General features: G+C 43.5%; 1 protein-coding gene across 1 annotated transcript in view; it reads left to right on the plus strand.

The window, feature by feature from the left end:
- Positions 1-21475, plus strand: part of NAIP (NLR family apoptosis inhibitory protein) — a 45615-nt gene that overhangs the window by 9345 nt on the left and 14795 nt on the right. Inside the window, exons 5-10 of the mRNA XM_070412139.1 lie at positions 699-750; positions 3073-3192; positions 5414-5513; positions 13763-13844; positions 14801-14858; positions 15088-17202. Of these exons, the coding sequence (XP_070268240.1) occupies positions 699-750; positions 3073-3192; positions 5414-5513; positions 13763-13844; positions 14801-14858; positions 15088-17202 (2527 nt within the window). The remainder of the gene's footprint in view (positions 1-698; positions 751-3072; positions 3193-5413; positions 5514-13762; positions 13845-14800; positions 14859-15087; positions 17203-21475) is intronic.

Consider the following 21475-nt stretch of genomic DNA (forward strand, 5'->3'; position numbering starts at 1 on the left):
GGCTTTTGATTGGCCGGTCTGCCTTCCTCATAGTCTTTCCCTCTTTGACTGAGGCCACCTCCCCTAGCTTCCCTTGGCTGCCCCGTCTGAATTCCTGTGTGAGATTTTGGGACCATGTCACCATCACCCTCAGAGGGCCTCAGTTACTGTCTCCTAGCTGGTTACTCTGTAACTATTAGTAAGGATTCCCTAATGGCAGGTCATAGAAAACCCAACCCAAATTGACTTAAGCAAAAAGGGGAATTTATTGGCTAACATGACTCAGAAGATGAGAACCCTGCAGGGAGAACTTGACGTGAAAGTGGGGGAGAAGTGTTTCCTGAGAAAGAAATTGAGTGCGGTTATCAGAGAAGGATCAGTTGCTTAATACCTAATGCCCTTCTCAATCTAGTTTCCTTCCTATATTTCATACTTCCTCATTAGTCAAAGTACATCTGTACTATCCACATGTAAATCAGCTTTGGAGCTAGATCTCTGGAAACAGCCACTCTAGAACTAGAAGACTTCCTGTTAGGTAGCAGCACTGCATAAAAAATTCCAACATTAATAGAAACAAATATTTAGAGAACAATCTCCAACAACCGTGCCACTCAATCAATCCAGTGAAACTTTATGTGGGGGTGGGAGGAATTCTTTCAATTTTTATTCATAGATACGTGTATCCTCTAAGTCAAAGTCAAAATTTTCATTTTCTTCAGGGAGAACATTTTGTGAATTCCTGGGTCAAGAGAGATTTACCTATGGCATCAGGTAAACAGACATTTTTTTTTTTAAGGGAAGAAACGTTAAAATTTTTAAAACACAGACCTATTTCAAAAGCTTTGCTTGTTTATTTCTTTTTTTTAACTCTTCCATTTTCTTACTCATTTTATGGGGCACATGCCCAGGTTGCAGGCTCTATCCCCAGTGGGGGACATGCAGGAGGCAGCCGATCGGTGATTCTCTCTCATCATTGATGTTTCTATCTCTCTCTCTCCCTCTCCCTTCCTCTCTGAAATCAATAAAAAAATATATTTTTTTTAAAAACAATTAAAATTTCTGGATAAAACGTTTTTGAAAACATTCTTAAATGGATCTGTGTCTGTTATGAAATTAAACATGAAGTAATAGAAAAAATATATATAGTTCTCTGCCTTCAATTCCTTATACAGGGCTTCTAGAACCCTCATAATTTCCTAAGCGATAAGAGCACTAGGGGTGCCCTAACCGGTTTGGCTCAGTGGATAGAGCATTGGCCTGCGGACAGAGGGGTGCCAGGTTCGATTCCGGTTGGGGGCATGTACCTTGGTTGTGGGCACATCCCCAGTAGGGAGTGTGCAGGAGGCAGCTGATGGATGTTTCTCTCTCATCGATGTTTCTAACTCTCTATCACTCTCCCTTCCTCTCTGTAAAAAATCAATAAAATACATTTTTAAAAAAAGAGCACTAGGGGCATCTTTTGTTCGAATGAGGTGACCCTGGGTGGGCTCCTGGATGGGGCTTGGTCACTAGAAACATGAAACCATGATTAGAAGCTTAGAATTCTCAGTCCTCCCCCTACCCCTACCCCCCATTCTCCAGAGAGGGGAGTGGGGCTGGAAGTGGAATTAATAACATCTTCATGATGAAAATCCCAGTAGCACAGGGTTCAGAGAGCTTCCAGGTGGGTGACACATTCCAAATCCATGGGGTTGGAAGCCCCTGTTCTTGGGGCTCTCTCGGGACTCACCCTATCTCTTCATCTAGCTGTTCACTTGTATCTTCTATCAATCCCTTAATAGACTAGTAAACATAAGAAAGTGTTTCTGTGAGTTCTATGAGCCACTCGAGTAAATGAAGTGAAGTGGGGGCAGTCTTGTGGGACTGAGCTCTTAACCTGTGGGATCTGACACTGTCTCCAGGTAGAGGGAGTCAGAATTGAGTTAAATTGTAGGGCATCTAGCTGGTCAGAGAAAACCACCACACATCTGGTGCCAGAGGTGTTGTGTAGTCTGAGAGTAAAGGAGACACCAGGAGGAAAAGACATATTTTTCCAATACATTAAGCATAGGTGGATTAAAAATGAAGCGACAGCATGAATCCTGGGGTTGAGTGGAATGTCAAAGCAAGCTTTCATCTTTAGAAATTTACAAAACCAAGTTAACGTAGATTTAAATATTTTTAAAATATGTCTTCATTGATTTCAGAGAGGAAAAGAGAGGGAAAGAGATAGAAACATCAGTGATGAGAGGGAATCATTGATTGGCTGCCTCCTGCACTTCCCCTACTGGGGATCAAGCCCACAACCCAGGCAGGTGCTCTTGATCGGAATCGAACCTGGGACCCTTAAGTCCGCAGGCTGACGTCTATCCACTGAGCCAAACCAGCTAGGGCCAGGTTTAAATTTTTTTAAAACTGATTTCAGAGAGGAAGGGAGAGGTAGAGAGAGATGGCAACATCAATGATGAGAGAGAATCATTGATCAGCACCCTCCAGCACACCCCCTACTGGGGATTGAGCCCACAACCTGGGCATGTGCCTATCCAGGAATCAAACCACGACCTCCTGGTTTATAGGTCAACCCTCAACCACTGATCCACACCGGCCGGGCAATGTAGGTTTAATTTTCAAGTCCTTATAGGGCACAGATGACAGGAACCAAACCCCAGAGCCCACCCAACATGAGAAAACTAATGAAGGCCATTGGATACAGTGGACACCCCAAAGGGCAAGAAATAAATCTACCTACTTTTAAGGGAACTACAAGGAAAATTTGTCCTTCTTAACACTAAATTGTGAAGGAGGCGTGTCTTCTTTAGCTTTTTTGATTATTTTATTCTGATGCTAGATGATGAGATAATTTTAAAAGGTTTTATAATAGAAAATTTTAAACATATACAGAAATAAGATAGTATATACTCACCACTCTGCTTCAACAATTTAACACATAGTCAATCTTGCCTCATCTAATTTTCTTCTTTTTAACCTCCCCCAATTATTCTGAAGCAAACTCCAAGCATCATATCATTCTGTCTGTAAATATGAAGTGATAACTTGAACCTGATAATTGCAATATCAAAACTTGCTGGTCTAACCATATGCTTTTTATTCAAGCTTTTTGCAATGACAGCATCTTTGCTAATGAAGAACTACGACTGGAGTCTTTTAAGAAATGGCCCCATGCATTTCCTTGGGGCGCTGCAGCTCTGGCCAAAGCAGGTCTTTTCTACATAGGTGAGTCAGTAGTTGGCATAGCCTCTTGCCTTGCTGCTCATTCAAGCCCCATATACACTTAATGACCCTGGATTTATATTTATCTAGTCTCAACAATCTCCACTCTTCTAGTCTTTCCTTATATATGCTTTTTTCTTGGTATGTCAGAAAACCTCTCCCAGTTTTCTACAACTAACTTAGGTAGAGAAGCTCCACATTGAAGCCTTAAGAACTTGACTAACAATGAATACAAGTACATGTATCCTCTACTTTTGGAAAGTTAGTTTTATGCCACTTTGTTTTTATGAAAGATATATACATGAGTAAAGGCAGACCTTGGAGATACTGCAGGTTCAGTTCCAGACTGAACTGAAAGTATATTTGGATATACTTTAAAACTGCAATAAAGCAACTATCACAACACTGGAGTCATAATCCATTTGCTGATGGAGGGTATTTGCAGAAAACGTAATATCTATGAAGCACATAAAAGCAAAGCACAATAAAACTGTCACATGACCCTTTTGCTTCTACCTCTTTAACCAGAACTTAGTATGGCCATACTAGCTATAAGAGAAGCTGGCACATTCGATCATTTTCCTGGGTGGTAAACACAGTTAAAATTTGGGGTTTCTGTTACTGTGGAATGAGCGATATTGGGAGAGTGGAGAAGCAGTCTTAAACACTCTCCTCAGACGCAAAAAATCAAAAAATACTTTGTTGTTATTAATCCTCACCTGAGGATATTTTTTTCCCAATGATTTTTAGAGAGAGTGAAAGGGAGGGAGGGAGAGAAAGAGAGAAATAGAGACACATCAATTGGTTGCCTCCCAGATACACCTGGATCAGGGCTGGGGATTGAGTCTGCAACCTGCAACCAAGGCATGTGTCCTTGACCGGAATTGAACCCAGGACCCTTCAGTCTGCAGGTGGATGCTCTATCCGCTGGGTTGGTGTCCAGTTAGGGTCATAGCATTCTCTTTTGCTTCTGGTCATCAGGAAGTTCCCCTCTGTAATCCACAACTAGTAGGCTTGTTCCCTTTAGCTAACTGCCTGAGGAACAGTAGGGATCAGAGAAAGGATATTGTGCCCTGCCTTGGTCCTTGCTGGCCTTCTTCAGACAAATTGAGCAATGTTGCAGCCCTGTGTAAGTTCATGAAGCATCAAATGCCTATTACTACATTATTGCCAGGTTTATGCCACTAGAAGTAGGATCAAGTCTCCTTGTGAGACACACAAATTGAGTTACAGTGGAGGTCCATGCAGATCTTTTACTGAGAGGTCAAGTAGATGTCACAAATTTCACACAGCAGTACAGAGTAGGGGAATATAGCGGTCACTTTAACAAAAATATTCCGTGGTACAAAATATCTTAATGGCTCACAAGCTTAAGCATTTGGAAAGGCAGTGTCCCTACTCTCTCTATTCTGGCTTCCTCTTGGCAGCTTCCTCCAAATACCCTCTGTCCAGTGTCCTCATCCTCTTTCTTTTTGAACCTCCACCTCTCCCCACAAATCCTAATCCTCTGACCTTCTAAGAGTCTTGCAAGCTCTAGGACCTCTTATTTTCATGCAGACACAAAGGAAGGGTCTCCTCTGCCCTAGCTTTACCATGCTGACAGAGGTCCAAGAGTGGAAGATGATAGTTGTTCCATTTCTACTTCAATCCTTTGGCAGATTCAAATGCTAGTTTCCTTCCTAAGAAATATAGTCTCACAAGGAGACTTGATCCTACTTCTAGTGGCATAAACTTGGCAATAATGTAGTAATAGGCATTTGATGCTTCATGAACTTACACAGGGCTGCAACATTGCTCAATCTCCCCTCCCCCTGAACTCCATATGTATTCTCTCTTATTTAATCACTAGACAAATGCTTATAGAGTGCTTAATAAGTGCTAGGCACTCTTCAAGTCCATGAGATTCATTGGGGAGCAAAACAGACAAAAGTCTTTTCCTTCATGGAGCTTTAATGCGTACACTGATTTGCACATCCCCTGCTCCATAGGAGGATGGGACAGGGAAAGGGTGTTCATCAAAGTACATGCCACATGGAGGCATCCATGACTATTTGCTCATTACCCCTTTGGTCCTGTATAGAATATTGCCCCAACTTGTGACTTTGTCACAGAATTTGATTGGAAATACAAGTAGGGTTTTGCTAATAAAGGCCTGGTAGTTATTACCTGTGTCACTTGAGAAATACACATGCCAGTTACACTGATTGAATTTCTTTGCATCTAGGTATAGAGGACACCGTCCAGTGTTTTTCCTGTGGAGGATGTATGAACAACTGGGTGGAAGGTGATGACCCCTTAGAAGATCATTCCAAATATTTTCCTGAGTGAGTGGAATGAATGCTTAGTGTCTGTGAATTTGGATATACTTTAAAACAATTTGTCCCTCACTTTTCCCTGCATTTTCTTAAATATTTGCTCAACCCTCTGATTGCTACTCTGAAGAATGAGTCTTTATCTCTTATCCCCTTATTCTCATGACACCCTTTCCATTTAGCATTTCCTTTATTATAGTTATAGCATAGTTTTGGTGAGATCAATATTTTTACATTATATGTTTATTTATCATGACTGCAGAACTGAACCTGTAGTAAATTATTATTTTGCCTCTGCACAAATTTTAATTTTTATAGAAAGTAAAATTGTCTTGTTAGTAGTTTAATTTTTAAAATGAAATTCATACATTAACCACTTTAAAGTGCGCAATCTAGTAGTATTTAGTACATTCACAATGTTGTGCAACCACTTCCTCTAATTCCATTTTCATTACCCCAAAAGAAAACTGTACCCATTAAGTAGTCACTCCCTATCTTCCCACCCCATCCTAGTCTAGCTCCTTAGAGCTACCAATATACTTTCTGTCTCTACAGATTTACTTATTCTGGATATTTTATATAAATGGAAACATACAATATGACTTTTGTGTCTGGCTTCTTTCACTTAGCATAATATATTGAGGTTCATCCATGTTGTAGCATGTATCAGTACTTCATTTCTTTTTTTTATGACAGAGTTATATATATTTCTCCATATTCTCACCAATACTTTTCTTTAACTATAGTATTTGGTTAGGTATTTTTTTTTTATGTCTTGAGGACCAGTTTATCATCAAATTCACCCAGATGTTTAAATCTTCTCTCTAGTCATTCAGAACTATAAGCATTTCCATCATTTTCATTTTCTTGAAGTTTCTCTCCAACATGAACTGTTTATCCTGTAGTCATCCTAGGATCCTAGGGATTCCTATTGGCTCTCTCCTGTGTTGTAGCTCATGTGTCCTATCTAATGTCATCTTCTTGGTTTATCCACTCATTTTGGTGGAGTACTCCTCCAAGTCCCCTGGAAAAGATTGCACAAGAGATACATATTTCTAGCTTGTATATAATTCATATATCTGAATATATTCTCACATTTGTTTGATAATTTAGCTGGGTATAGAATTCTAGGTTAGAAGTTGTCTTAATTTCAATTGTAAAGGCATTGCTACATTTTCGCATAGCTTCTAATGTTGCTATTGATTCTGATTCTTAATCCTTAGATTGCAAACCACATCTCCACCCCTTCTAGAAGTTTTTAGGTTTTTCTGTTTGTTTCTAGTGTTTTAAAATTTCATGAAGAAATGGCTGTTTCTTTTTTGTTTTGTATATACATATATATATTGATTGCCAAGAGGAAGGGAGAAGAAGAGAGAGATAAAAACATCAGTGATGAAAGAAAATCATTGATTGCCTGCATCCCGAATGCTCCCCCACTAAGTATCGAGCCCACAACCGGGCAAGTGCCCCAACCAGGAACTGAACCATGACCTCTAGATTCATACATAGGTTGATGCTCACCACTGAGCCACTCTGGCTGAGTGAAATGGCTATTTCTTTCATTTTTTTTTTCTGTGAATGTTTAAAGTTTTTTGGCTTACTTATTTTTTGCTCACCAAACTCTCCATAAATGTTGAGTTGTAAGAAGAAATTAGTTGTTTTCACTTTGTAATTTGTAAGACTTTTTTCCAGAAATAAGTATTAATACATACAGATCTTAAAACAAATACTCCCATTTAATTCTAAGATTCTAAAGAGGATACTGCTTTGAAGGAGTTTTGACAGAAGTAGTTGCTTATTTTCTTTCTTATTTGAGTTAGTATTTAGTAAATTGTTGAGAATTGTAGGGACATTCCTCTTAATTTCTGGAAACAAGCTAGTATGCAGTCTACTTTTGTTTAGAACTTTTTTTTTTTTAATATATTTTATTGATTTTTCACAGAGAGGAAGGGAGAGAGATAGAGAGTCAGAAACATCGATGAGAGAGAAACATCGATCAGCTGCCTCCTGCACATCTCCTACTGGGGATGTCCCCGCAATCCAGGTACATGCCCTTGACCGGAGTCGAACCTGGGACCTTTCAGTCCGCAGGCCGACGCTCTATCCACTGAGCCAAACCAGTTTTGGCTTGTTTAGAACTTTTTTTCTGGAATCTATCAACTTCCTTTTGTGTGGTTTTTACTCTTCCTTTGCTTGCTTTCTTTCTTTCTTTTTTAATTGAAGACTAGGATGCCTCCAAAGGAGTAACTAAAATATTTATGATTTGAAGGACAATAAGAAACCAATGTATCGACCACAGAAGTTAAGAAATTGAACATTACCAAATGCCTTAGAAGGCTACTGTATATCCACCCTTCCCAATTCCAATTATATCCTTGTTCCTCCAATCCAGAGTTAAACATGATCCTGAATTTTTGGTTAATTATTCATCTGCTTCTCTTTATGGTTTTACCCACTACATATGTCACCTTAAACATATTGAATTTTGCCTATTCTTAAAGTGAAAATAGAAGCATACTGCATGGTTCTTCTGTGAATGACACATGTAGCTCCACATCGTTTTGCAAGCTCATTCTTAATTATGTATAGAGTTGTCGTCTACTTGTTTTCACTGCTATATAGTGTCTTATTTCACAAGTGTATAATTATCTCTTCCATTATTGATTCAACATCTGGGTTGTCTTAGGGATGTTGCAAATTCAAGTAATGGTACTACGAACATTCTTGTGCATATTTCCCAATGCCCTGAGCGTTACTCTCTAGGGCATATAACAAAATATGGAATTGCACAGTCATAGAATTTGAACATATTCAACCTTACTAGAATGTGTAAAAGTTTTTCAGAGTGGTTGTACTCATAAATTACTAGTACATTTACACTAGCATAGATGAATTTTCCATGGCCTGCTTCCTTACTAATTTGGTATTGTCCAAATTTAAATTTTTGACAATCTAAAATTTTTCATATTTTCCCATGTAATTTCCACATTATTTTTCTTCAAAAGTGTGTATTATTATTTGCCCTTTCATATTCAGAGAATATATGAACTGTTCTCTTTACCCTCATAGTATTCCTTATTCTTAAGTCTTTATCTGATATTAATATTATTTTATCACTCCAGTTTTTCTATAATTAGTTTTTACATAATTTTTGAAATCATTTTACTTTTAATCTATGGCTTTATATTTAAAGCAAATTTCTTGTAGGCAGGCAACAGGGTTGGATCTAGTTTTTAACTCTGACAATGGGAGTGTTTAGAACATTTACATTTGGCCCGGCAGGTATTGCTCAGTGGTTAAGCGTCGACCTGTGGTAGGAGGTCACATTTCAATTCCTGATCAGGGCACATACCTGGGTTGTGGGCTTGATCTCATTAGGGGACGTGCAGGAGGCAGCCAATTAATGATTCTCTCTCATCATTGATGTTTCTCTCTCTCCCTCCTCCCTTCTTCTCTATGAAATCAATAAAAACATATTTTTCTAAAAGAATATGTACATATAATTTAATTATTGATATACAACATTTCTTGGAGTGCAGGTCTTCTGGATTCAAATATACTATTTTGCTATTTGCTTTCTATTTTTTACAACTCTCTTTGTTTCTTTTTCTTCTTTTCATGACTTTTCTGAGTTTGAGTATTTTTTAGTGTTCCATTTTATCTCTATTATTGGTTTATTAGCTATACATCTTTGTCTTTTTAGTGCCTGCTTGCTCTAGAATTTATAATGTGCATGTTTAACATTATCAGTGATCTTTAGATATTATAACACTTGATATATAATGTATGAATTATGTAACAGTATATTTCTATTTCTCCCCTTCTATCCTTTTGCTTTTATTATCATACTTGAGGGCCCGGTGCACAAAAATTTGTGCACTCGGGAGAGTCCCTCAGCCCAGCCTGTGCCCTCTCGCAGTCTGGGACCCCTCAGGGAATGACCACCTGCAGGCTTAGGCCTGCTCCCGGGGGGATTGGGCCTAAGCTGTCAGTCAGACATCCCTCTGGCAGCCCGGAAAACCTCGGGGGATGTCCACTTGCTAGTGGGGAGCAGGCCTAGCTGTAGTCGGACATCCTTAGTGCTGCTGAGGAGGCGGGAGAGGCTCCCACCACCACAGCTGTACTGGCAGCCATCAACCTGGCTTGTGGCTGAGCAGTGCTCCCCCTGTGGGAGCACACTGACCACCAAGGGGCAACTCCTGCATTGAGCGTCTGCTCCCTGGTGGTCAGTGTGTGTCATAGTGACCAGTGATTCCCAGTCGTTCTGCTGTTAGGGTCAATTTGCATATTACCCTTTTATTATATACAAGAGGCCTGTTGCATGAAGAGATTCGTGCAATAGGCCTTCCCTTCTCCTGGCTGCTGGCACAGGTTTTCCTCTGGCACCTGGGACCCAGGCCTTTGCTCTGGCCGGAGCAACCTTCAGTCTTCCGTCTTAGCTGCTGCGTCTCTCCTTCAGTCTTCCCTCCGCCGCTTGGAGCCTATGTATGCAAATTAACCGCCATCTTTGTTGGCAATTAATTTGCATATCGTGCTGATTAGCCAATGGGAGGCATAGCGAAGGTACGGTCAATTACAATGTTTGCCTATTATTAGATAGGAAGATAGAGGCCTGGTGCATGGGTGGGGGCCGGCTGATTTGCCCTGAAGGGTGTCCCAGATCAGGGTGGGGGTCCCCACTGGGGTGCCTGGCCAGCCTGGGTGAGTGGCTGATGGCTGTTTGCAGGCTGGCCACCCTGGGTGAGGGGCTGATGGCTGTTTGCAGGCTGGCCAACCCCCCAGCGAGGATCCTCACCCCATGAGGGTGTGGCCATCTTAGGTAAGGGGCTGATGGCTGTTTGCAGGCTGGCCACAGCCCCTTCAGGGTGGTGGTCCCTGCTGGGGTGCTTGGCCAGCCCGGGTGAGGGGCTGATGGCTGTTTGCAGGCTGGCCACAGCCCCTTCAGGGTAGGGGTCACCGCTGGGGTCCCTGGCCAGCCCAGGTGAGGGGCTGATGGCTGTTTGCAGGCTGGCCACACCCCTTTCAGGGTAGGGGTCCCCGCTGGGGTGCCTGGCCAGTCTGGGTGAGGGGCTGATGGCTGTTTGCAGGCTGGCCAAGCACCCCAGCAGGGACCCTCACCCCATGAGGGTGTGGCCATCCTGGGTGAGGGCTGATGGCTGTTTGCAGGCTGGCCATAGCCCCTTCAGGGTAGGGGTCCCAGCTGGGGTACCTGGCCAGCCCGGGTGAGGGACTGATGGCTTTTTGCAGGCTGGCCAACTCCCCCAGCAGGGACCCTCACCCCATGAGGGTGTGGCCAGCCTGGGTGAGTGGCTGATGGCTGTTTGTAGGCTGGCCACAGCCCCCAGCCACCCAAGCTCCCAGTGGAGGCTGGCTGGAAGCAGTTATCTGGGATTTATTTATCTTCTATAATTGGAACTTTGTTGCCTTTTGCGGAGGCTACAGCTGGCCAGGGCTGGCAGGAAGCTTGGCTTCTTCCATCGCCAGGGCAACTAAGCCTCCTGCTTGCTCCAGCTCTGTGGTTGCCTGCCGCCATCTTGGTTGGGTTAATTTGCATATAGTCACTCTGATTGGCTGGTGGGCATGGCTTGGGCAAAGGTATGGTCAATTAGCATCTTTGTCTTTTATTAGTGTAGATACTAGAGGCCCAGTGCACGAAATTTGTGAACGGGGGCAGGATCCCTCAGCCGGTCCTGCACCCTCTCAATTCCAGGACCCCTCGGGGGATATCTGACTGCTGGTGTAGGCCCAATAAATGGCCTACAATCAGGGACCACTGATCAGATTCACCTCAGTGCTGGGCGGGGATGCATGCAGGCAGCGTGACGTTAGCACTGGGCAGGCCTGCGCGCACTTCGACCCCCAGATTGCAATGGCTTGCAATCTGGGACCACTGGCTCCTAACCGCTCGCCTGCCTGCCTGCCTGGTCTCCCCTAACTGTCCTACCCTGCCAGCCTGGTTGCCCCTAACTGCCTCTGCCTCTGCCTCTGCCTCTGCCACTGTGGCTTTGTCCAGAAGGATGTCTGGAAGATGTCTAGTCTAATTAGCATATTACCCTTTTATTAGTATAGATTTTACCATTATACATATTATAAATCTCACAATATATTATTATATCTTTGCTTTAAACAATTACCTTTTAAATACATTTTAAAAAGAGAAAAAATGTCTTGCATATTTACCCATTTAGTTACCATCCCTGGCATTTTTCATTCTTTTGGGAGGACCAATTGGAATTCCTTCTGTTATAATTTTCCTTTTAACTGAAGAACGTCCTTTAACATTTCTTGGAATGCAAGTCTGCTGACAACTAACTGTATTGGGTTTGTTTGTATGAAAAAAGTCTATTTTTTACTTTTCTTGATGGGTCTATCTGCATAGTGACCTTGGACAAAAACATTAAAAGTCCTATTTGCTATTTTCCTATTTCTATAGTCATCTCCAAGCCATCTAGGAAAATAAAAATGAGTGTCCTCTTGCTTTTTTTCCTGGTTTTCTGTGATTTTGCAGCAGGAAAACAAGCCCAAGCCAGTTGGTTTTTCCTAGTTTTCTCTTTTACCTACTGACATTTATAATTCTCACCTATCCAAGTTAATTATTTAGGGCAGAGCTCTTTAGAATTTTCTCCCTTGGTTCTTCAGGCAGACATCATATCTAAGTTTAGAGCAGGGATGGGGAACGTCCAACCCGCAAGCTGTGTAAGGCCTGCAAAATCATTTGATCTGGCCCTGCCAAGGCATTATGGGTGAGTTAATTAAATGTTTGCCTAAATATAATTTTTATGTTGATAATTTTGTATGGCCCCACAAATCTATATATATAAAGAGGTAATATGCTAATTGGTCCTAAAGGTGTCCCAGTCTTTACCAGTCAACAGGCAACACGTGCACAGGAGCTGGTGGGCGGGGACGGGTGTGGGGACTTCGACCCCCAGCGAAGGTGCGCGCAGGCCTGCCCAGTGCTAACGTCACGCTGCCTGCATGCACCCCACCCAGCACTGAGGTGAAGGTGATTAAAATACTTCCTCGAATTAATTCCCTTTTAATGTGCACAAATTTTGTGCACCGTGCCACTAGTGATATTATAAATACCCAAATGGCCTTTGGCAGTAAAAAGGTTCCCCATCTCTGATTTAGAGAGTAATATGTTCCAGTTTCATGATGCTTGGTAAGTAGTTTTTAGAGAGTATGTTTGTGGCCATTCTTTTGTCTTCATTCTGCTGGAAGTTTTAAAAATAAACCTTTTAAAAAAATACATTTTTTTTTTTACTTCAGAGAGGAAGGAAGAGGGAGAGCTAGAAACATCAATGAAGAGAATCATTGATTAGATGCCTCCTGCACGCCCCCTACTGGGAATTAAACCTGCAACTGGGCATGTGCCCCCGCCCCCTACTGGGGATTGAACCTGCAACTGGGCATGTGCCCTGACCAAGAATCGAACCTTGATCTCCTGGTTCATAGGTTAATGTTCAATCTTTGAGCCATGCCAGCCAGGCTTAAAAATAAACCTTTTTTGGGGACTAATTTTAGATTTAGAGAAAAAGTACAAAGATAATACTGAGTTCCTATAATCCCACACCCAGTTTCCCCTAATACTAATATATATTACATTACCATGGTACATTTGTCAAAATTAAGAAACCAACATTGATACCTTACTATCAACTCTAGACTTTATTTGGATGTAACCAGTTTTTCTACTCTCTTTTATTCTTTGTTTCAGAAGTGAAACAAAGTTTTCTTCTCTATTTTAAAAAAATTAATTATTTTTAATTGATTTGAGAAAGCGAGAGAGAGAGAGAGGGAGAGAGAGAGAGACACACACACACACACACACACACACACAGAAACATCAATCAGCTGTGCCTGGCATGTGCATGGACCAGGAATCAAACCCATAGCCTCATATGTGCCCTAACTGGGATTAGAACCCACAATCTTTTGGTGTACAGGATGATACTCCAATCAACTGAGCTACACCAGCCAGTGCTTTCTTCTCTATTTTTGATTCTTTAGGTTCATTTTAGTTGGTTTCATGTTTGAGTGTTATCCCCCTCATTACTTTACAAAACACTTGCATTTCTATTGCTGACAGCTACAGTCTGAATGTCTTGCTTGATAATGACACTGACAGAACAGATCACTAGAAATGTCAATTTTATATTAAAATTTTCCCATTAAAACTCTAACAGTATTTTTAAAAACCTAATGCCAAGTCTTACTTGTCTACAACTAATTTTATAACTTTTAACTTTTGTGCTTAGTTGTCTGTTTCTCCAAAATCTGAAGGCCTCTGCAGAAGTGATTCCAGACCTGCAGAGCCACGATGAGCTTTCTGAATTGACGGTAATGAACACCATCTTGTTTATTTTAGCAGTACATGGTTGAAAACTGTGTTTGAACAGGAATTGCTTATCCTAAATAAGTAAATAAATAAATTTAACAAGTACCTATTAAGCATCTATGATGTGTTAGGTGCAGATGGGAATACTACAGTAAATAAGATATAATACCTCGCTTCATTAAATGTAGAGTCAATCCCTTCTACTTTGGGGCCCAGACTCTTTTAGACTCAGAGGTGCTCAGATCCACGCAATCTTCACTTGGAGGACAATAAGGTCTGACTTGCTACTTGGCCATTCTCAGGGCTGGAAAGATATTTCTTTTACAAAAACAAATGACCAACGAAATCATAAACCCAGATAATAGGTTGACCCCTTTAAATGGGTCATAGTTCTCTGGGATATAAGCCATTATCAATTTCACATGCGCACACACACATACACATACACGCCTACACACCTTATTTGAGGCTGTATGTTAGGTATATTAGGTTTGTCACCCCACAGAAATAAAAAGTAACTGGCTATTCATTTGATTTAAGTTTATATTTGTTAGCTGAAAAATGAAATTGAAGAAAAAAGCTTGGGATATTTAAATGGCTTACTTTTTAAGGAAGAAACATAACCTTCCTACACTGCAGGTATGTAATATTAAACATGTTAATAACTTAGGTCAGTAGCTGTATCTAATGATTTTTGGAGGGCTGTCTTGCACTAGATGCTATGATTCTGATTACCTGGACAGTAATCTCTGCTTGACTCCCCCGTATGTACCACTTAGGAGCACACACTTGAGGAGTTTGGAGATCATGTATTGCTCCATATTTGTAGCATTCCTCTTTTCAACAGGCATAAATATTTGAGGGTGGGTTGTATTTCAGCAATGTTTGGTCCCCAATTGTAACATGATACCTCACCCTTATATAAATATTTATTTAATAGTGGATTTTATTTTCAAAGGAAACCATAAGTGAAACCAATCTTGAAGATTCAGCAGCAGTTAGTTCTCTAGTGCCAGGTAAGGATTTTGAAATAGCTCATGGGATTATATACAGGGTGCCCCCCCCAAAATAATAAGGGTAGTGTTTATTAAAATACATTTGATTTTCAAAATGTAATAGAAATCAGCTGATAACGTGTGTGTATACATTTTTTGGGACACCCTGTATATGTGTACATATATTTATATGTAGGGGATTTTAAAAGAGAGAGGATTTGTGTTTGTGCCTCCTTTCTTCTTTCCACAGAGACAGCCCAGAGTGAAGCCCAGTGGTTTGAGGAGGCAAAATGCCTGAACCAGCGACTGAAAGAAGCCTACACCGATGCCAGTTTCCGCCGCATGTATATGCTTGAGGTCTCTTCCAGTCTGGCCACAGACCACTTGCTGAGTTGTGATCTGTCCCTTGCTTCAAAACACGTCAGCACTCCTGTGCAAAAGCCTGTACTGTTGTCTGATGTCTTTGCCAACTTGAACTCTGTCATGTGTGTGGAGGGTGAAGCTGGTAGTGGAAAGACAGTCCTCCTGAAGAAAATAGCTCTTCTGTGGGCATCAGGATGCTGTCCCTTGTTAAACAGGTTCCAGCTGGTCTTCTATCTCTCCCTTAGCTCTACCAAACTGGACCAAGGGCTGGCCAACATCATTTGTGACCAACTCCTAGAGACAGAAGGATCTGTTACTGAAATGTCCCTAAGGAACATCATGCAGCAGTTAAAGAATCAGGTGTTATTCCTTTTGGATGACTACAAAGAAATGTGCTCAGTCCCTCAAGTCATACAAAAACTGATTCATAAGAGCCACTCATCAAGGACCTGTTTATTGATTGCTGTCCGCACAAACAGGACCAGGGACATCCGACAGTACCTACATACGATTCTAGAGATCAAAGCATTTCCCTTCTATAATACTGTCTACATATTACGGAAGTTTTTTTCTCATGATTTGATCTGTCTGCAAAAGTTTATGATTCACTTTAAAATGAATGCAAATATGCAGGGAATTCAGAAAACTCCTCTTTTTGTAGCAGCAGTTTGTGCTAATTGGTTTCGAAACCCTTTTGACCGGTCCTATGATCATGTGACTGTTTTCAAATCCTATATAGAATGCCTATCCTTAAAGCACAAACTTTCAGCTGAACGTTTCAAAGCAAATGTGTCCTCCTGTGGTAAGCTGGCCTTGAAAGGGTTTTTCTCTTCTTGCTTTGAATTTAGTGATGATGACCTTGTAGAAGCAGGAGTTGACGAAGATGAAGATCTAACCATGTGCCTGATGAGTAAATTCACAGCCCAGAGACTGAGACCAGTCTATCAGTTTTTAGATCCTGCATTCCAAGAATTTCTTGCTGGGATGGGGCTGATAGTACTCCTGGATTCCGATAGGCAAGAAGATCAAGACTTGGGACTTTATTATTTGAAACAAATCCACTCTTCCATGATGACTTTAAGTTCCTGTAACAATTTTTTGACGTATGTCTCCTGCTACCCTTCAACAAAGGCAGGGCCAAAAATTGTATCTCATTTGCTTCATTTGTTGGACAACAAAAAGTCATTGGAGAATTTATCTGAAAAAGACGATCTGAAGCACCATCCGGAAGTTTCAGAGAGCGTGTGCCTATATAGGTCATTGTGGCAACTATCTCCAGAAGATTGCTTTTCACTGGTTTCAAAACATTTACTGACTTTTGCTATAAAAATTGCTTATCAAAGCAACACTGTTGAAGCATGTTCTCCATTTATTTTGCAATTCCTTCAAGGGAGAACCCTGACTTTGGATATGCTTAATTTGCCGTATTTTTTTGACCATCCAGAAAGCCTGCTATTGTTGAGGAGCATCAAAGTCTCTGTAACTGGAAACATGAAAATCATGTCACCTGTATCAGATAGTTCATGTCTGGAGAGATGTTGGGACAAATCACAGGCACCAACTATACAACAGGACTGTGCTGCTGCCTTTGAAGATATGATGGAATGGGAGCAGAATATAGTTGAAAAACAGAAAGACATATTGAGATTTATGAGTATGATTGTCAAAGCACCACCAGACATCAGCACTGGCTATTGGAAACTTTCTCCAAAGCAGCACAAGATTCCTCTTCTGGAAGTCCACGTGACTAACATGGATGGTGTGGACCAAGAGACGCTCAGGGTTCTAATGGCAGTTTTTTCAGCTTCACAGCACATTGAACTTCACTTAAGGGGAAGCAGGGGCTTTATTGAAAGCCTTTGCCCAGCTATTGAGCAGTATAAAGCTTCTTTCACCAAGTGCTCCATAAATGAATCTGAGCTGAATGCAGTAGAACAGGAATTGCTTCTCAATCTGCCTTCCCTGGAATCCCTCGAAGTCTCAGGAACAACCCAGATACCAGGTGTGTGTGTGTGTGTGTGTGTGTATGAATATATTTTAATTGGCTATTCTGATAGTAATTTTATTTGCTCAGTCTTGGTTTTAGGTGGATAAAACTTCTGAAAGCATGAGACCATAAATGCTTGCTGATAGGATAGATATAATATAAACCTTCAGTAATTTATTTTTGTCAGTAGTATGAATTAGTGAAAGGCTTCTAAATAGAATGTTGGAAGTAGGGGAGGGTGGGGGTAAGGAGGAGATATCAACCAAAGGACATGTATGCATGCATATAAACCTAACCGATGGACACAGACACCAGGGGGGTGAGGGCATGAGCGGGGGTGTCGGGGGGGGGCATGGGGGAATAAGGACATATATGTAATAGCTTAATCAATAAAGAAAAAAATATTTTTAAAAAAAGAGCTGGAAAGAAAACAGGAGTGGAAAATGGGTAACTGAGGGAATTGTAGACCCGTTTCTTAGAATATTTCCCTGTGAATATTTCCCAGTAGAATGCATTTTGGTTTTCAATTAAAAAATAAAAGCATAGCCCTAACCAGTTTGGCTCAGTGGATAGAGCGTTGGCCTGTGGACTGATGGGTCCCAGGTTCAATTCCGGTCAGGGGCATGTACCTTGGTTGCGGGCACATCCCCAGTTGGGGATGTACAGGAGGCAGCTGATCGATGATTCTCTCTCATCAATGTTTCTAACTCTCTATCCCTCTCCCTTCCTCTCTGTAAAAAATCAATAAAATATATTTTTAAAAATAAAAGCATATATATATGTATATATATATGTGTCTGTATATATATATATCTTCTAAAAAAAGAATGTTTTTCAAACAGCTCAGATAAAAATTAATGAAAATTAACTAATTTCAAACAACTCAGATAAAAATAATAATAAGCAGACACAAATTACTTATTAGTAAAATAATGATCTGTACGCAAAGATGATGCCTGAGGATTGCCCTCACCCTATCTGCTAAGTGGAAGGAAGAGCTTACACTGTACTGTCTGGAAAATAAATGGGAAATAATATCTCCCACTTGTGTCTCCTTTCACTGCTTTAAGTAATGTTTGCAAGTTTTCAGTGTAGGCTTTCTATTTCTTTCATTAAATTTATTCCTAGGTACTTGTGTTTTTTAATACTTGTGTAAATAATATTTAAATTTTTTTTCCATTTCTACTTTTTGCTCTTGTGGCTTTGGTTTTTCAACAGTTTGCTATATGTCTAGGTGTGCTTTGCTTTGTATTATTTCTTCTGGCTATTGTAAGTCATGTTGCTATGAATATGGGTGTACATATATCTCTTTGAGACCCTGCTTTCAATTCTTTTAGATATTTACTTAGAAATGGAATTGCTGCATCATATTAATAATAGTAATTTTGTTTTTGTTGTTTGTTAATCCTCACCACAGGATATTTTTTTCCATTGATTTTTACATAGTGGGATGGGGAGACAGAGAGAAACATCAACACTAGAGAGACACATCGACTGGTTGCCTCCTACACGCATCCCAACCAGGGCTGGGGATTGAGCATGCAGCTAAGGTTTGTTCCCTTGACTTGAACAGAACCCAGGACCCTTTAATTATGGGCCGGCGCTCTAACAACTGACCCAAACGGGCTAAGGCAAATAGTAATTTTACTTAATTTTTGAGAAATCTCCAAATCTCTTAATTTTCCAGAGTGGTTGCACCATTTTTATTTAATTTTTAAAAATATATTTTTATTGATTTCAGAGAAGTGAGAGGGAGACATAGGAACATCAATGATGAGAATCATTGATCAGCTGCCTCCGGCACACTCCCTACCAGGGATTGACCTGCAACCTGGGTATGTGCCCTGACCAGGAATGGAACCGTGACTTCCTGGTTTATAGGTCAATGCTCAACCACTGAGCCACACTGGCCAGACATGGCTGTACCATTTTACATTTTCATGACCATTGTACAGGGCAGGGCATGGGGGCGGAGGGGAGGGTGGCTCCAATTTCTCCACATTCTCATCAAAAAAAATTTTTTTTATTATAAAGGCATACTAGTAGGTGTGAAGAGGTATTTCATTGTGGTTTTGATTTGCATTTCCCTAATGACTAATGGTTTGTGCATATTTTCATGTGCTTATTTATTGGCTGCTTGTGTCTTTTTTGGGAAGACATGTCTAGTAAGTCCTTTGCCCATTTAAAATATATATATATATCTACACTAATAAAAGAGAAACATGGTAATTGGCGTACAACTGCTACCCTTCCCATTGGCTAATTAGCAATATATGCAAATTAATCACCAGCCAAGATGGCGGTTAACTGTCAACAAAGATGGCGGTTAATTTGCATATGTAGGCACAATGCAGGGAGGCAAAATGGAAAGCACAGAAGAAGCCCCCTGGCACTCCCAGGGGGGAGCTAAGAGCTGGGGGGCAGGGCAAAGGCGGCCCCCAGGGCTGCCTTTGCCCTGCACCCCAGCCATGATCGGAGAATCCTGGCCTTTGCTGCACTGGCCAGTGATAGCAGGAAGTAGGGGTGGAGCCAGCAATGGGAGCTGGGCAGGGGTGGAGCCCAGGATCGCGGGGTGGCTGTAGCCACTGCCCGGAGCCCACGATCAGGGAGCGGTTGCAGCTGGGGGGGGGGGGGGCAGCTGCAGCTGGGGGTCCCCGCTGCCCTAACGCCTCGGCCAGAGGCATTAGGCACGGGCAGGGGCGGAGCCCATGGGGGGCGGTTGCAGCTTGGGGGATCCTCTGCCCGGGCCTAACGCCTCCGCCAGAGGCAAAAGGCCCGGGAGGGGTGGCTGCAGCTGGGGTCCCCGCTGCCCGGGCCTAACGCCTGGGCCAGAGGCGTAAGGCCCAGGCAGGGGCGGAGCCCACGATGGAGGGGGCTGCAGCTGGTGGGTCCCCTGCCCCGGCCTAACGCCTTGGCTAAAGGCGTTAGGCCCGGGAAGGGGCAGAGCTCACGATCGGGGGCGGCTGCAGCTGGGGGGGGTCCCATGCCTGGGCCTAATGCCTCGGCCAGAGGCGTTAGGCTGGGCAGGGATGGCTGCAGCTGGGGGTCCCCACTGCCCGGGCCTCACGCCTAAGCCAGAGGCGTTAGGCCCAGGCAAGGGTAGAGCCCACGATCGCAGGCGGCTGCAGCGGGGGGGGGTCCCCTGCCCACCATCGGGGGGCAGCTGCAGCGAGGGTCCCCTGCCCGGGCCTAACGCCTCGGCCAGAGGCATAAGGCCAGGGCAGGGGCGGAGCCCACGATCGGGGGCGGCTGCAGCTGGGGGTTCCCCTGCCTGGGCCTAACGCCTCGGCCAGAGGAGGTGTTAGGCCGGGGCAGGGGCAGCTGCAGCGAGGGTCCCCTGCCGCCTCGGCCAGAGGCATAAGGTGGGGGCAGGGGCGGAGCCCACGATCAGGGGCCTCACGCCTCAACCAGAGGCGTAAGGCCCGGGCAGGGGCGGAGCCCACGATGGGGGGGGGGGGGCGGGGGGGGGCCGGCTGCAGCTGGGGGGGTCCCCTGCCCAGCTTAACGCCTTGGCCAGAGGCGTAAGGCCCGGGCAGGGGCGGAGCCCACGATAGGGGGGCGGCTGCAGCTTGGGCTCCCTGCTGCCCGGGCCTAACACCTCGGCCAAAGGCATTAGGCCCGGGAAGGGGCGGAGCTCACGATCGGGGGCGGCTGCAGCTGGGGAGGTCCCCTGCCTGGGTCTAATGCCTTGGCCAGAGGCGTTAGGCTGGGCAGGGGCGGCTGCAGCTGGGGGTCCCCACTGCCGGGGCCTCACGCCTAAGCCAGAGGAGTAAGGCCCAGGCAGGGGTGGAGCCCATGATCGCAGGCGGCTGCAACTGGGGGGGTCCCCTGCCCAGGCCTAACGCCTCGGCCAGAGGAGGTGTTAGGCTGGGGCAGGGGCAGCTGCAGCTGGGGGTCCCTGAGGCGTAAGGCCCGGGCAGGGGTGGAGCCCATGATCTTGGGAGGCTGCAGCTGCGGGGGTCCCCTGCTCGGGCCTAATGCCTTGGCCAGAGGCATTAGGCCTGGGCAGGAGCAGTGCCAGCGATCATGGGGAGCAGGGGCACAGTTGCTGATGGTGGGAGCTTGGGGTCCCCTGCCCACAAGCGTTAGGCCTGGGAAGGGGTGGAGCAGGAGGTCCCTTGGAGAGCTGTGGGTCCCCTGCCCAGGCCTAATGCCTGGGCGAGAGGCATTAGGGCGGAGCGGTCAATTGCAGGGAGCAGGGGCCGAGTTGATGATGGTGGGGAGCTGGGGGTCTCTTGCCCAGGCCTAATGCCTTGGCCAGAGGTGTTAGGCATGAGCATGGGCAGAG

Source organism: Myotis yumanensis, unplaced genomic scaffold, assembly GCF_028538775.1.
Source record: "Myotis yumanensis isolate MYYU_CA2020_CCGP unplaced genomic scaffold, mMyoYum1.0.hap1 SCAF_4, whole genome shotgun sequence".
Lineage (NCBI taxonomy): Eukaryota > Metazoa > Chordata > Mammalia > Chiroptera > Vespertilionidae > Myotis > Myotis yumanensis.